We start from the raw sequence: 12,994 nt of genomic DNA, 5'->3' as shown, positions 1-12,994 counted from the left end.
TCGATTGTTTTCTGGCAATGCTTGACAATCTAGGATTTGGATTGGCTCGACAGTTTTAGCTTTATGTGCCCCTACTCTCCGTGCACACTATTACATGACCTGTAGATATTTGCAGATAATCCAAGTAGTCCTGTCTTGCCGTCGCCAAGCGAACATCTTTAGTTCTCAATTATACAGAGTGATGGTCCGTTTTAGAAAAACAATTCTGTTTACATAATAACTAAGCAAACTTTCGCGCAACACACGTCGGGTCAAAATTCTATCACTTTACGTGTATCATGTCCCCATATTTTATAACGAAACGGCTGCCAGTTTATATGAGTTTCGTCACCGTATTATGCCCATCAAATACACTCGAGTGGATCCCGCGGCGGATTTCTGTAAAACCCATTTCTTTGTAGTCCCTGCAGTTGCTCTCCATGATATAGGTAGATAGAGGGAGAGACGTTTACCTTGGCGAGGTGGAGGGATCAGCCTGGAGGACATCTTTCTGACTTGCCTCCTTGTGGAGTAGGGATGAAGTAGGAGGGAAATGAAAATGCGAATGATAGGTACACAAGAGACAAACGATGGCAAGGCGCGAAGATGATGGCAAAACAATAGCATGATGTTCTAACACATGCAGTAGTAATGGTCCAGACTAATGGAGGGCAGCCAGCATTATCTCCACAGCCGGCTTAACTTGCACCATTGCTTCAGCTACAGGCGTTTTCAAACTAGATCTGCTGCGAGATTCTAATCATTTCCTTTGGCATTGTCTTAATATGACAATCTAACACTAAGGTCTCAGGGAACTGATTTCGTACAGAATTATATTCGAAGCTGAAGTTCCTCGAAAGTAAGCAAGGCCACGTTTGCTAGTTCAATGTGGGGACGTTTAGAGGAGCCTGAGATTTCTGAAGACTATCTTCAGTCTTCGTGGCCTCCGCTCACGGTGTAGGTACCAATGAGGACGCAGGTTTCATATTCGAAGGCACATTCCCCTTACCCTTATGACGAGAACACCTTCTTCCACAGCGCATTGAAGCTGATATCTCAGTGTGGGTAGAAATGTCCTTGGCCATTTTCTTGAATAGGGTGAACTTCTTTTTTTAATTTTTGAACATTCCCTCGAAGTCCCTTCGTGGTGTCCGTTGTGGTTCGAACATATTGTTACCGGTAGTTTGCATCTGGTTCGCTCGCGGCTGCCTGCATAGCAAGGAAATGACATCTGCCCCGTGCAGACCCCGCTAGCGTGGCCCTAGCTTCAAGCGTTTGTGGCATTATACCGCACGGGCCACGTGGGGCAAACCGGATCCCTTACTAGGGAAGGGCTCTTCGAAGATAGGCTTGAGCCTCGCCGACCGACCACGGCGCCGAGTTCCGGAGATCCTGACCGGAGGAGAACAAGACGTCGTGCAATTAGTGCTGAATGTATCGACATCGCAAATGACGCCAGCCCTCCTGTGATGTCCGTGCGTTATGACAGAACGCACCTATGTGTTTGCAAGCATTTGAAGAGCTTCCAGTTTACCCAGCGGGGCCTGCGTGGAGTGGGAGATGTAATGAAGCTATGAGCAATTTTAGGACTGGAAGCGTCATATGCTCTAAACATTCAGTTATACAGTCAGGTATATTTAGTTGGGGTATTTAAATCAAAGTAAAAGTTGGAAGTACTGCAATTCCGTCTCTGCAGCTTGGTTACAACTAAATCAGCATAATTTGCGAGGCAAATTGTAATTACAACGAGCTGAGTGCTAAAATATTGCTGTAGAGCTTTTTTACACCTGCGTGCCCACTGGTTATGCTACATACTGTAGGCGGCGCTAAGCTTGGAAATTATAGTGTGAAGTGACGACGTGAACGAAAGTAGCTCAGGAGAAGAACGCATGCGTTGTATTTTTTATTATTATTATTAAATCTATGTGAGCAGCATCTTGGGTGATACCCGTAACTCCTTCTCTCTTAGGCAAACGTTGCTTATAAAAAATTGTACGTAACAAAGATAGGCTGGCTAAAAATGACAGGAAAAAATAGATCAAATATCAACATAAAAGGTAAATATACGTCCGAAAGCGCTAACGCAGTGTTCACGTAAAGTTCAAATTGGCGCATGGTACGTTACAACATAGAATTTGCACGGCAAGTAATGTCATTTAGGCTTATAGAACAGGCACTTGTATATCGAGGGAGCGCCGTCTACCATACAATATATACAAGCTTACACCACACGTTGCAGACAAATCAACATGTGCACTTCACCAAAACATTAAACTGCATTGCACCACCAAGTGTAATTATACAACGCTCTAGTAATTATCTTAAGTTCTTGGGACTTCCAAAAAACGTTTTAAGGCGCTAACTTCATTCCAGGTGGCGGCACCTCCATATTTACCACGACAATATCTATTGGCTAAAGCTTTAAACAAAGCCTGGGACGCAACCTTTGGTCCTCCATTTTGCGATCCTCTTTTCTTCAGGCCAGACACAGAGGGTTAGTACAATTACGCAGTGTTATTTATTGAGATGAACACACGGCCTCTGTCAAACTAGAGTGTACTGGATTGGGGGAGTGGGTCCAACGAGGGCTCGGCGCTGAGGCATTTTTTATTGAAAATCCAGCTGGCGCCACCATCACTTTCTCCCGAATGAGCGGTCCCGCTTGCCGGCCGGACGCTTGTCGCGTCGGAGACCCTACTGCAGCTGCATGGAGCTTTGACAGGCGGATACTCGGTAGCGATAATACAGAGATTATTCCCCACCGATCTATTGTAGATAAAATGGAAAAAGGGCGGCGGAAAGAACGCAAACGACGCAACAACGATGGTGCGTCGAGTAGACGACAGCTACTCAGCCCGCGAGCTCACCTCAGCCAATGAGCGCTGCCGACACACCCGGAGCCAATGTTTATTAGCCGGAGATTCAGAATAATGCGACGGCAGCGCTGCCACATTTTCCGCGTTTTCTTGCTTCAAAATCGGCGCTTGCTGAGGCGTCCGCTGGACCCACTCCCCCATTCTAGTACGCTCTAGTCAAACTATACCTCCTGAGCGTCCATTGTAAGCTTTCCATGGGGGAAATGTGGCCAATAAAATGTAATATTAGACGCTATGGATTTAAAGGCTGAAAACATATAGCAGAATAAAGCCTTGCTTTTTATCAGTTATAAATTGATTGGCGCATACCAAATAGATCATAAAAATACCCAAATTTTTACGAAATGAGATCCTGTAAGGGCCCATTGAAACAGGTTCTCACCTGAAGTTTATATCAGCACGAAATTGAGCTGCAGGAGTACAAATAAAAAATTAAGAAAACAGTATTATACAATCACAATAAATGCTTGTTCAGCGAAACAATCAGCAATATAATTCATGCGATGTAAAAATCGCAACTTTCTAAACACTATGCTTATAATTCTATATTTGAAAGTAGGCAATAGAAAAAGAAAATGGTACTGTAAATAATAATTATAAAGAACAAAACGAATGACAAAGTTGATGAAGGGATAACCTTGATTTGTCATGGCAAACCTGCGCATGTATTATTAATACAAAATCCAACTCTCGGCGCTTCCACTTTGGTTCGCACTTTGTTTACTAAAGATTATTCTGCAATAAGAATCTAGTACGGTTAAATTATGAATTGTTGCTTGTGAATAAATTCAAGAAAGACATTTCCGTGATCCATTTTATCTGATGCGCAGAAGGAACGAGGACACAGGAAAAAATGACATGGACGCAGTGCTTGCTTGTGTGCTCGTTCCTTTCGCGCATCAATTATAATGAATCCATTCGGATTTGCCCAAGTGGCAGTCGTTCTCAGTGCCACCGAATTACACGACACACGAGGACGCCGCACACGAGCTGCTATAGTGGTGCGAGTGATTGCAGCTTAGCCACGTCCCGATCGTCGGCGGACTGATTTGACAACCTGATCCATCGTGTCAGTGAAGCATAAAGTGGCTGAATCGACGCATAGTACAGTGAAAATAGTGCGCGCTGATGTAAATAGTGAAGAGTTTTCAGTATCGCGCAAATTCAGCAGAAGCATTTTTTTTAAATTTTTTGTCGCGCATGTAAACTGAACTTGAACTAGCCTTGTTCAACATCCAGGAAAGTACCGCTACTATAGAAAGCAAACAGCAGGACAACTCAAATGGCACACTTTTCGGGCACTGAGGCGTATTTAGTTTTGATGGGTTAATGCCCATTTCTTGTTCCAACAAGAAGTAATTTTATCAAAATAGCTACTGAAAATTAAAGTTAGCGTATCCAAGGAATTAGTGCGAGGAGAAAACCTTTGCGTTTCCAGAGTGGACGCTTAGTGTTCCCATTCACTTTGTACTTTACGTGTTGGACTCTTAGTGCTTGTCGTCAATTATTTTCCTGTGTTTTGTGTATACCCATCTGAATTGTGTTGTGTTGTGTCTAGCCTAAGTGTGCACGTGTGTGTGTAACTGCCTTGGTTGGAAGAATGTATTTTGTTGTGTTTTGACAACTCTGGGCTCTGACTGGGTCTTTGGACAGCAACCGGCGTTCTCTGGTGCACCAGAGGTCCCATTATTAATTGTCCTTGCTTTCGTGGGATTATTTTCGGAAGCTGATAAGTCGGCTTTGGAATTTGGTCCGGCGTCTGCGCCTCGTTCACGGGGTCTGTGACAGAGTACAAACGGCGGTTAATTGACGTGAGCAGTGCGGGGTTTAGCTAGGTGAATATTAGACCCAGAAATTACATCAACGTGACTTGTAAACTGGGCAAGTTGGTACTGATTCCTGTTTGAAGGGTAGCGCCAAAACATACACTGACAATATATACACATTACGACCGAACAAAGTGCTCTTTTCGGATGTTCTGTGTCATTCTTTCACCCTGTATAGGTTTTCGCGCTACCCTTCAAAACATTGTGCCAGCTTAGCATAAAAGAAAAGTGAGCTTCTCCGCAATACAGATGTGTTAGTGCGTGCAGCATCACAAGGCGGCCAAATAAATCCACACACACACAGAAAAAAAGCACCCTTGTGGGTGTCGTTGAAACACCATTCCTGCAGCCTTACTTTTCTTGCAGTTTTCGACAATCAGTTCTTTGTTTGCAGAAGACCCTTAGTGCATCTTTATGCACAATTACATTACTTCAGAAAGAGAGAGATAAAAGGGTCCTAAATTGAGAAGTGTTACATGCGGGAAGGATACGCCTTACGAAGTTCAAGAGTGCTCTGGCACTTCGACGTTTCGAGCTTGTAAAAGGGCGCGCTCAATTAGGGGTGTTTTGCTCAAGTTCAGTGTTTAAGCCCGCATACAATCACAGTAGGATACTGATGCCATCCTGCTGGTTCATGTGTATGGCTTACCGCTTGCACTTCCTCACAGCCTTGCACTTTCTTACAGTCATGCACTTCCTCGCAATGTTTCTAGTAAAAAGGAGTGACTTGCAACGTTATAGGGCCCGATAAACATGCATCTTTCAGGGAGTAGTTACGCTACATCGTAGACGCTATGTTGTTGCCCTATTCGCAGCTACCACAATGCTGCCGAAGGCATGGGGGTAAACATAACGCACTCATTTACATCGTGGTAGCTGTACGTGAGGGCGCAGGGAGGGACGCATGAGTTCCTATTTGGCAGTCTGGCATGGCTTTATTGATGATGTATAGTACACGCTGCTGAAGCTGCATGAGGACTGCCGAGATGGGTTCTTGGCATTACAAATCGGTGACTGAGGCGCTGCATATTGGTTGTACATGGAACAACCCCTGAAATGCATAAAAAAACAAGAACACCTTTCAGAATGGAAGCTATACTCCCGGACAACTTTCTGTGACAATGAAGGGAAAGCTACGGAGGCAAAGCGCGCACAAGTGAGAGCGCTTCTGAAAAGAGTCCCGCGTTTTAATCCACGTTGGTTTAGGCAGAGGAAGACAAAACATAAACAGCTTATTAGCAACAGGTAAATGAGACCGAACACACCAATGAGAGTAAAAGTTTACTTATTTTGCGGCTTTTCCCTTCCGCGTCTGGGCAAACGCGAAACCGCCGCACGTGGAAGCTGCGTCGATTCAGCGTCTCTTCCGAGCAACCAAAAGCACTGTCAAACGCTGCCGGACTACTTGGCGCGGTAACACATGTGCAGCATCCACGCGCCCGTAGCTTTTCCTTCATTGCTACAGAAAGTTGTCCGCGAGTATAGTAAGTACGAATACATTAAAGGACTGTTTTAGAAAGACATGATTCATATAATGCGAATAAAGTTAAAGCTGCTGTGAAAAAGTGTAGGGTTTACTCCTGTCATCTAGGTTTTGATGACGTTGTGTTTGTGTGTATTGCTTGGTTTTTTACTCTTGCCATTGCATTTCTTATCGTGCACCGCTTTGTAAATGTTCGAGAAATCTCTATGGAACTGTGATTACGGGCGCACAGTACCATTATCCCATTGAAAAAAAAGAGAATCTAAAGGCAGCTAACGGGGTCTAGAAAAATGCAGATATTTACCGCTCTTTTCTCGTCAGCCCTTGAGGACGTAAGTTCCGTAGCCGAGGCCTCCGTGTCCACCGTAGCCAAGACCTCCGAGAGCGGCTCCACCAAGACCAGCGCCACCTCCGAGGCCGCTGTGGGCTACAATGGCGCCTCCTCCATGGACCTTGCTCACGTGGTGCACCGTCCTGACCAGGAAAGACGGTCCTGCCACCGCCTTAGTGAAGGCCGGTCCACCTTGCAGCAGAGCAACAGAGCTGCCAACGCCGACACCCCCCACTCCAACTGCAGGGGCTGCACCGAGGAGCACTCCACCACTGCCCAGGCCGCCCAGGCCGCCCAGGCCGCCCAGGCCACCCAGACCACCTACCACGTTCCCACCCCATGCGGTGGCCAACGGGGCAAGAACAACGACGGCGAACACCTGTATGTGACAATGTCTTGTGTTCAAGCTGACACCAATGTGGCTAAAACACAGAACAGTCCACGAGCATAGACACTTATAGCATGCAGTGACATCACATTCTTTCGTTACCGTACTTATTTTTCCCGTCTTGGGAGCAGTAAACAAATCTACTAGCACGTCGAATTGGTAGAAAGAGAATAAAATAAAGATGTCTATTTTCATTTATCCGGTTGAGTGTTTTAAAATCCATCCTATTACAGTTGTCTAGTTTTACGGCATGTGAATTGCAACAAATCATCCCTTAATAACAATATGATTTCATCGTAACATATACAAAACTGAAATAATAGCGACCCGATTCTGAAATTCACGTGCTGTAAGGGTTCGCAAAGTACTTATCGCAATTAGATGAATAACCATACATCTTTAAGGAACCTCTGAGAAAAGTTGAACAATCACAGTGTACGTTTGTCCAATCTGGTTTTGCCTTTTTTTTCGGTTACTCAACACACTTCATATTATGACTAAAGATGACCTCGAAGTTGCTCATCACATTTTCATCTCCTGAAATGGTATCGGGGAGCATTGCTGGAGGACTACGGCAGTGCTTCCGAAACCATGCGCAACTTAGGTTTTAAAGAGGGCTGTCTTACAAGATATAAAGGCCCGATGGTGGTGCGAAAGCACAATGTCGTACTGTTAAAATCGGCCCTATTGGAAAATTATATATTACGTCTCAAGACTAAGTAGACTCCGCAGTAGCTCTGGCTCTCTCTTTCATGCTATAGAGCTTGCCGTGGGCCGATACTCGAACAAAATATTTCCACCAGAACGCTTGTAGGATCCGCTCACACTCTACTCACCAAAGTCCTCATGGCTAAGCGGATCGGTTGGAGACAAGCAATTGCCATTTGGAAGACTCCCGGCATCTTATATAGGTAAAGCATCATGGCTCATGTCACGTAGCGAGCATCCCTATCGCGCATTCTGCATGAGCGGCGCGTTGTCATGCATTATCAGATAGATCCGCGAAGTATCCCGGAAGTGATATTCCAAGCCACCTTTGCGATATTTCACGCCGCGGCGCCTAGCGTAAAAGATAACTGCTCAATTTTAGAACGAGTGAGCAACCTGTGGAGAGAGGAAAGATGTGACGGATTCAATGCCTACGCAGACTTTCGCACCAGTGGTACAAGCCGCAGGCAAGCAAATCGAATTCGCTGATACGCGCCCTCTGTAAAACGAAACCAGTTCATCGTTTCTGGACAATTGGCTCTCCCCTCCGACCAAGAGAAGGCACCAAACTCTAAGGATATTATTAAGGATATTCTATGTTGCAAACTGCTGAATGGTCTGAAAGTGCTGATGTAAACAGGCGCACGTGTTTTTGGGAATATCCGTACAGAATACTCATCTTTTCTTGACTTTTTGGACGCGTTCTTTACTGAACCGGAACTATATTTATCAAATCACTATTTACCTTTAAAGGATAACGAGACAGCGATCATTTCACGTCATCAGAATTCAAGAGGTGCCTTCAACAAAGGCGGGCGTAGCCCAACGCTTCTTCTTTTAAGTGCCTGGTGATTGAAATCGAGGCTTTATATAGATCGGATTAATTGTTTTAGCACCTTAGATCGTTTTGGGGTGGACATTGAGGTGCAGAATGAATATCGCTCTATTTTGTGCGTCTTGAGCCTCGTATAGCTAGGAGAATGTTCCGCTATCGATATACACTTTCCTCCAATCAAAAAAAAAAGCAAAAAAAGCGTGGGCGAACTGCCTTCCCAGCAATACCATCCCTCCCGTACACTTTCCGCGAATAGAGGAAGAATTTGGCAAGAGGTATACGGTCTTTATTAGTCTCTGGGCCCCCTTGTTTCCGCGTAAAAACAAAACGACGAATGTATGCGCTATATTTATATCACTATCGCTGTCTTTTTGTTGACAGCAAAACCTATCACGCCTTAGGTTGTAAAAGGCATGATTACGATTAGCGTGCAGGCAACCCTAAGGGTGAATCATTTAAGCGCAGCGTTGCCTGGTGTTAGTACTTCTTTCTTGAGGGCTGGGCCGCGGTGAACGCTAGGACTTTAAACGAAGCGCTGAGGTGCTGCTAGTATTAAGCTCAAGGTGTTTTAGCAATTGCCACTGAGATAGGCGCCTGGCTACAGAATATGTTAACTTGTATGAATGTTTCATTACTGTTCTCTGCAGTTTTGCTGCCATCTCATTACGTTTACGATTTCAAACTGAGTTGAGTAATAATTCTTATTGGTGAGACAGTCGGGAATTCAACAGGCTTTAGCTCTGTATATCGTGATTAACTAAATTGTTTTTGTGAAGAGACCACCTTTTGTGATAAGCATAGGCAATAATTAAGCAAGAAATGCTTATCTGGGGAGAGTGGCGGATGGATCCACTTGACGACTTTCCTCTGAAGCTACCGCAAAAGCTATATAGAAATGTGCAGCTAATTTCACATGAAAAAATCTCTGAGCCCTATTCGACAGACTGACCCGTCGCGAATTTTCTGCCGAATGGGTGCTTGTGAGAATATATGCCAGAGATCATTGCTATAGATAAATGAGCGTCGCAAGCAACAGACGTGATTGTTTTCCTTCAACAGGACTAACTGAGTAACCCTCTCACGTGACAATTTGACTTGTATTAAGTCTGATACCGAGGACAGCCGGCCACTGCCAGAGCTAAACATTAATAGGACAGTGGTCAAAACGACCGTATCCCTAAAGGCAGCAAGAGCTCTAGTTCCTTTTCTGCTGTCTATGAGCCTGCCAGATAGGCTGCGATAGGTACGTGCCACCTCAGACATTTGTGTGCCGATTTCCATTTCGCTATACAACTTCTTCCCTTCCTATCTCTTTAAATTCATTTTTCCCCGCACTGGGTAGCAAATCGAACTTTCTTTCTAGTTAACTTACCTGGCTTTCTTGTTTCCCTCACTGTTGTAAGTTAGTATGTTACCGTTATTATGTGCAGAGCGGCGTCTCATTCTAAAATTTCAGGAGAAAGTAATTATTAGGCAAAGTGCAAAAAATCACTTGCCTTCCGTTTGTAATAAAATAAAGTGATTATAGTCCCACGGATATTCTGCCGTTGAAGCTTGAAATTTACACAGCACGCTGTGAGAAGATAAGACCTAGCAGCCCGACAGCGCACGTAATTGGCAGCATTTGCAGGCACAACATACATTATCATGTTGGACGCCGAGAGTCGGCGAGCTGCGACATTAGAGGACGTGCACACAGTCTCTGTTGCATTCATTTCCATAACGATTTTCTGCTCTGGATGTCCTTGACGACCTGATACTATACATATAAGTCTACCGTTGCAGTTATGGGCTGCTGTTTGTTCTGCAACTTCTTATAGTTTCTGACGTTCTTTAAAATTATGGCTAATTGGCAAACGAACAGCATGAGAAAACGTTGTTTGACATTCTGTGTAACTTCTAACGGCAATATTATTGACGTATCTAGGGCCAACTTTGTACAGAGAGCTATCCCTAGAATTTGGGGAAAAGCACGTACTTCGTATCAAAAAATTGGAGGACGCTTAAGCTTCGCCTTTCATTGCGGAACGCCATAGCATTCAGAGATCCCTGACTGCTTCTCACGCTTCCCGGCCACTGCAGCTTATGTAACTGTAATGTTCATCGGGAAACGCTGCCGGCGAATGCTATGCACAAAGGCGAGCTTTCTTGTACAAACGGGTCCTCTTGCATGGGCCGATCTTGTTATTCTTTCGCACTTTTCGTATTTCTGTCTGAGAAGATTTAACATAAAAGGCATGCGCTGTCGGTGATTTTTTTCATGACATGTGTTTGTAGGCTGTCAGTCTCAAAGTTCCTAGGAATAACTTTGTAAAGAATGTAAGACAAAGTCTGAGCAATTTTGTGATAGAAGTTAGTGGCGTATAGAAAATTTTCGCTCACAAGACGCCAGCACCGGTTACGGCGCCGGACGCCAGACGCCGACACAGCATTTTTAACGACACAGGCCCTTAACGCTTTCGCGCTAACATTTTCTAAAACTTGTGTGAAATTTGCATTGATGCGAGTGCTGGCTTCGAGTCGGTCAGGATAGACCATGTAGACGGCCGAGGTTCCTTTTGATTCATCTGGACAGCCAGAAGTATAGCATGTAGCTCTGTCACCATTTCGGATGTTACGCGTGACAGTCGGCTGCATTTTCGCACCCCAAAAGTTCGAAACACAAATGCGGGTGCCGACCCATTTATGGCTTAACCAGTCGTGTTCGGCTGCTTATCACCCGGATGCTGACTTAATTTCTGGCTCCAATTCTCGTCTTGTAATGAGGGGAAAATGCTAAATGCTTGCGTACAGAGCTCAGGGTGCATGTTGAAAAGCCCTGCAGACGCAGATCTACCTCCAGACACTTCCCTGTAAAATAATGTACATACTTAAATGTGAAAATAGTGCAAATTGATCTATAACTCCGACCCTTACACCCTTTCTAGGTGTAAAGGTGTGAGTTTTAAATCAATTTACGCCCTTATTTTTTTAAGGGTGTAAATTATTTTACAGTGTACGGTGCTTCTCATATATAGTCTTCACTGTTACAGTGGGAAATTATGCGTGTTGCAGGGGCTTCAGAATTCGTCAAAATTTGTAACTGGTAAACATGCCCCCTTTACAATGCCGTCCACTGTAGGTCTGCCGATGTGTGACACTGTCTTTCTTTATGTTAATGGGCCCCTCACCAGAACACATAACAAATTTCGGTTATACACTGGAAGTTGTTACGTGCCCTCTAGGGAGCGTTCTACCGCAAGCATTTTTCAAATTTGTTCATTAATAGCCGAGATAGAAATATTTCAGTGCCGCGAACCCATGATTTTTGGAAGCGAGCGTAGACATAGACACTTTCTCCACTTGCCCCGGCCTAGCCTCTGCAAGTTAAATTCCTTCCCTGCGTTCCCCCATATCGGAGATGAAGGATCGCTTGACGCATACGTCATGGGCCGGGTTTTTTTTTTTTTCACTTTTTTGCCGGTCTCGCGCGCGAGTTTTTGCGTTTGTCTCGTTTCACGCAGCACACAATTTAGCGCGCTCTGCACCAGAACACCTGACTAACCTGATTCCCTGAACACCTGATTAACGAACCCTGAGGCAGACGCAAGCAGATCACAGAGCATGATCGCGTGCTGGGACATGGTAGAAAATGACATAGTTTCACTCTCTGCGCGCGCGATTGCACGACATGGGAACAAGCAGACGAAACGGCAGTACATCTCTCTTGCTACGGTGCGAAGTAAAGCAATGACACTCAGACATTCGGTTTTTAGGTTATATTAGTCCTCTAAACATTATTTCGTCTATTTGAAGCAACAGATCAAACAAATGACTGATGTTGTCTTGAATATTTCTCAGTCCTGTGCCACTATGAGTGAAGTCAATACGATGGCGCATTTGCGCCATTGACGTCGACTCTCCGGCTGACAGCGCGGCGCCCGCGATGAGAAGGGCGCAGGGTGTTTGCTTTGAAATTGCAGGTTTTTTATCGGTGCGTAGCGGTGCAATACTTTGCAGGCACGATTGTTAGTTAGCGCGCATTGTATGCATGGCGCTTGTCAGTTCGAAATTTCCAGACCCGGTTAACGGCCCTTTAGGCACATGAACAAAGAATCCAACACGCAGCAAGGTCTTCGTCCTTATATTTGCCCAAGTCGTGCATTGCCGTCAGTTATCTTACTGCTACCAGCGCCAAAAGTTTACAGTGCAAGGTATATTCGGTAAAGCTGGAAATCTGCGCAGAATGGTTCTGGCAATTGCAGGTATGTAGCACCAGTTTTTATTGCCAATGCAGTGATGTACCATTTACTGACTGCAAAAAAAAACTATAAAAGAAAACACGAGATTTTTACGGAACCCGGACCTCGCGCACTTTCCCCCACCGACAGTAGGTTTCTATAGCATGAAGAGATGGACACGGAAAGCTCATTCATCGTAATGTACTGAAGCGAGTGCACGTCTTATCCACTCAATGATGCGCTGCGCTCACTTCAACCTTAAGGGAACCGACAGCCGGCCAGAACCCCTCATGGCATTTTGGACGAAATAAAAAGACCGTGATTTTTAATAACGGAATCGAACAAACT

General features: G+C 44.9%; 1 protein-coding gene across 1 annotated transcript; it reads right to left on the bottom strand.

Annotated features, from left to right (window-relative positions):
- Positions 1 to 6,481: 6,481 nt before the first annotated feature.
- On the bottom strand, positions 6,482 to 7,731 carry LOC119466003 (uncharacterized). The gene is made up of 2 exons (XM_037726522.1): positions 7,720 to 7,731; positions 6,482 to 6,874 (listed from the first exon to the last, which is right to left on the bottom strand). The coding sequence occupies exons 1-2, from the start codon at positions 7,729 to 7,731 to the stop codon at positions 6,482 to 6,484; spliced, it is 405 nt and encodes a 134-aa protein (XP_037582450.1).
- Positions 7,732 to 12,994: the final 5,263 nt, after the last annotated feature.

The sequence above is a fragment of the Dermacentor silvarum genome, chromosome 1 (genome assembly GCF_013339745.2).
Source record: "Dermacentor silvarum isolate Dsil-2018 chromosome 1, BIME_Dsil_1.4, whole genome shotgun sequence".
Classification (NCBI taxonomy): Eukaryota; Metazoa; Arthropoda; class Arachnida; order Ixodida; family Ixodidae; genus Dermacentor; species Dermacentor silvarum.
Note: the sequence above shows the minus strand (reverse complement) of the source record. Positions and strands in the feature narration are given on the sequence as shown.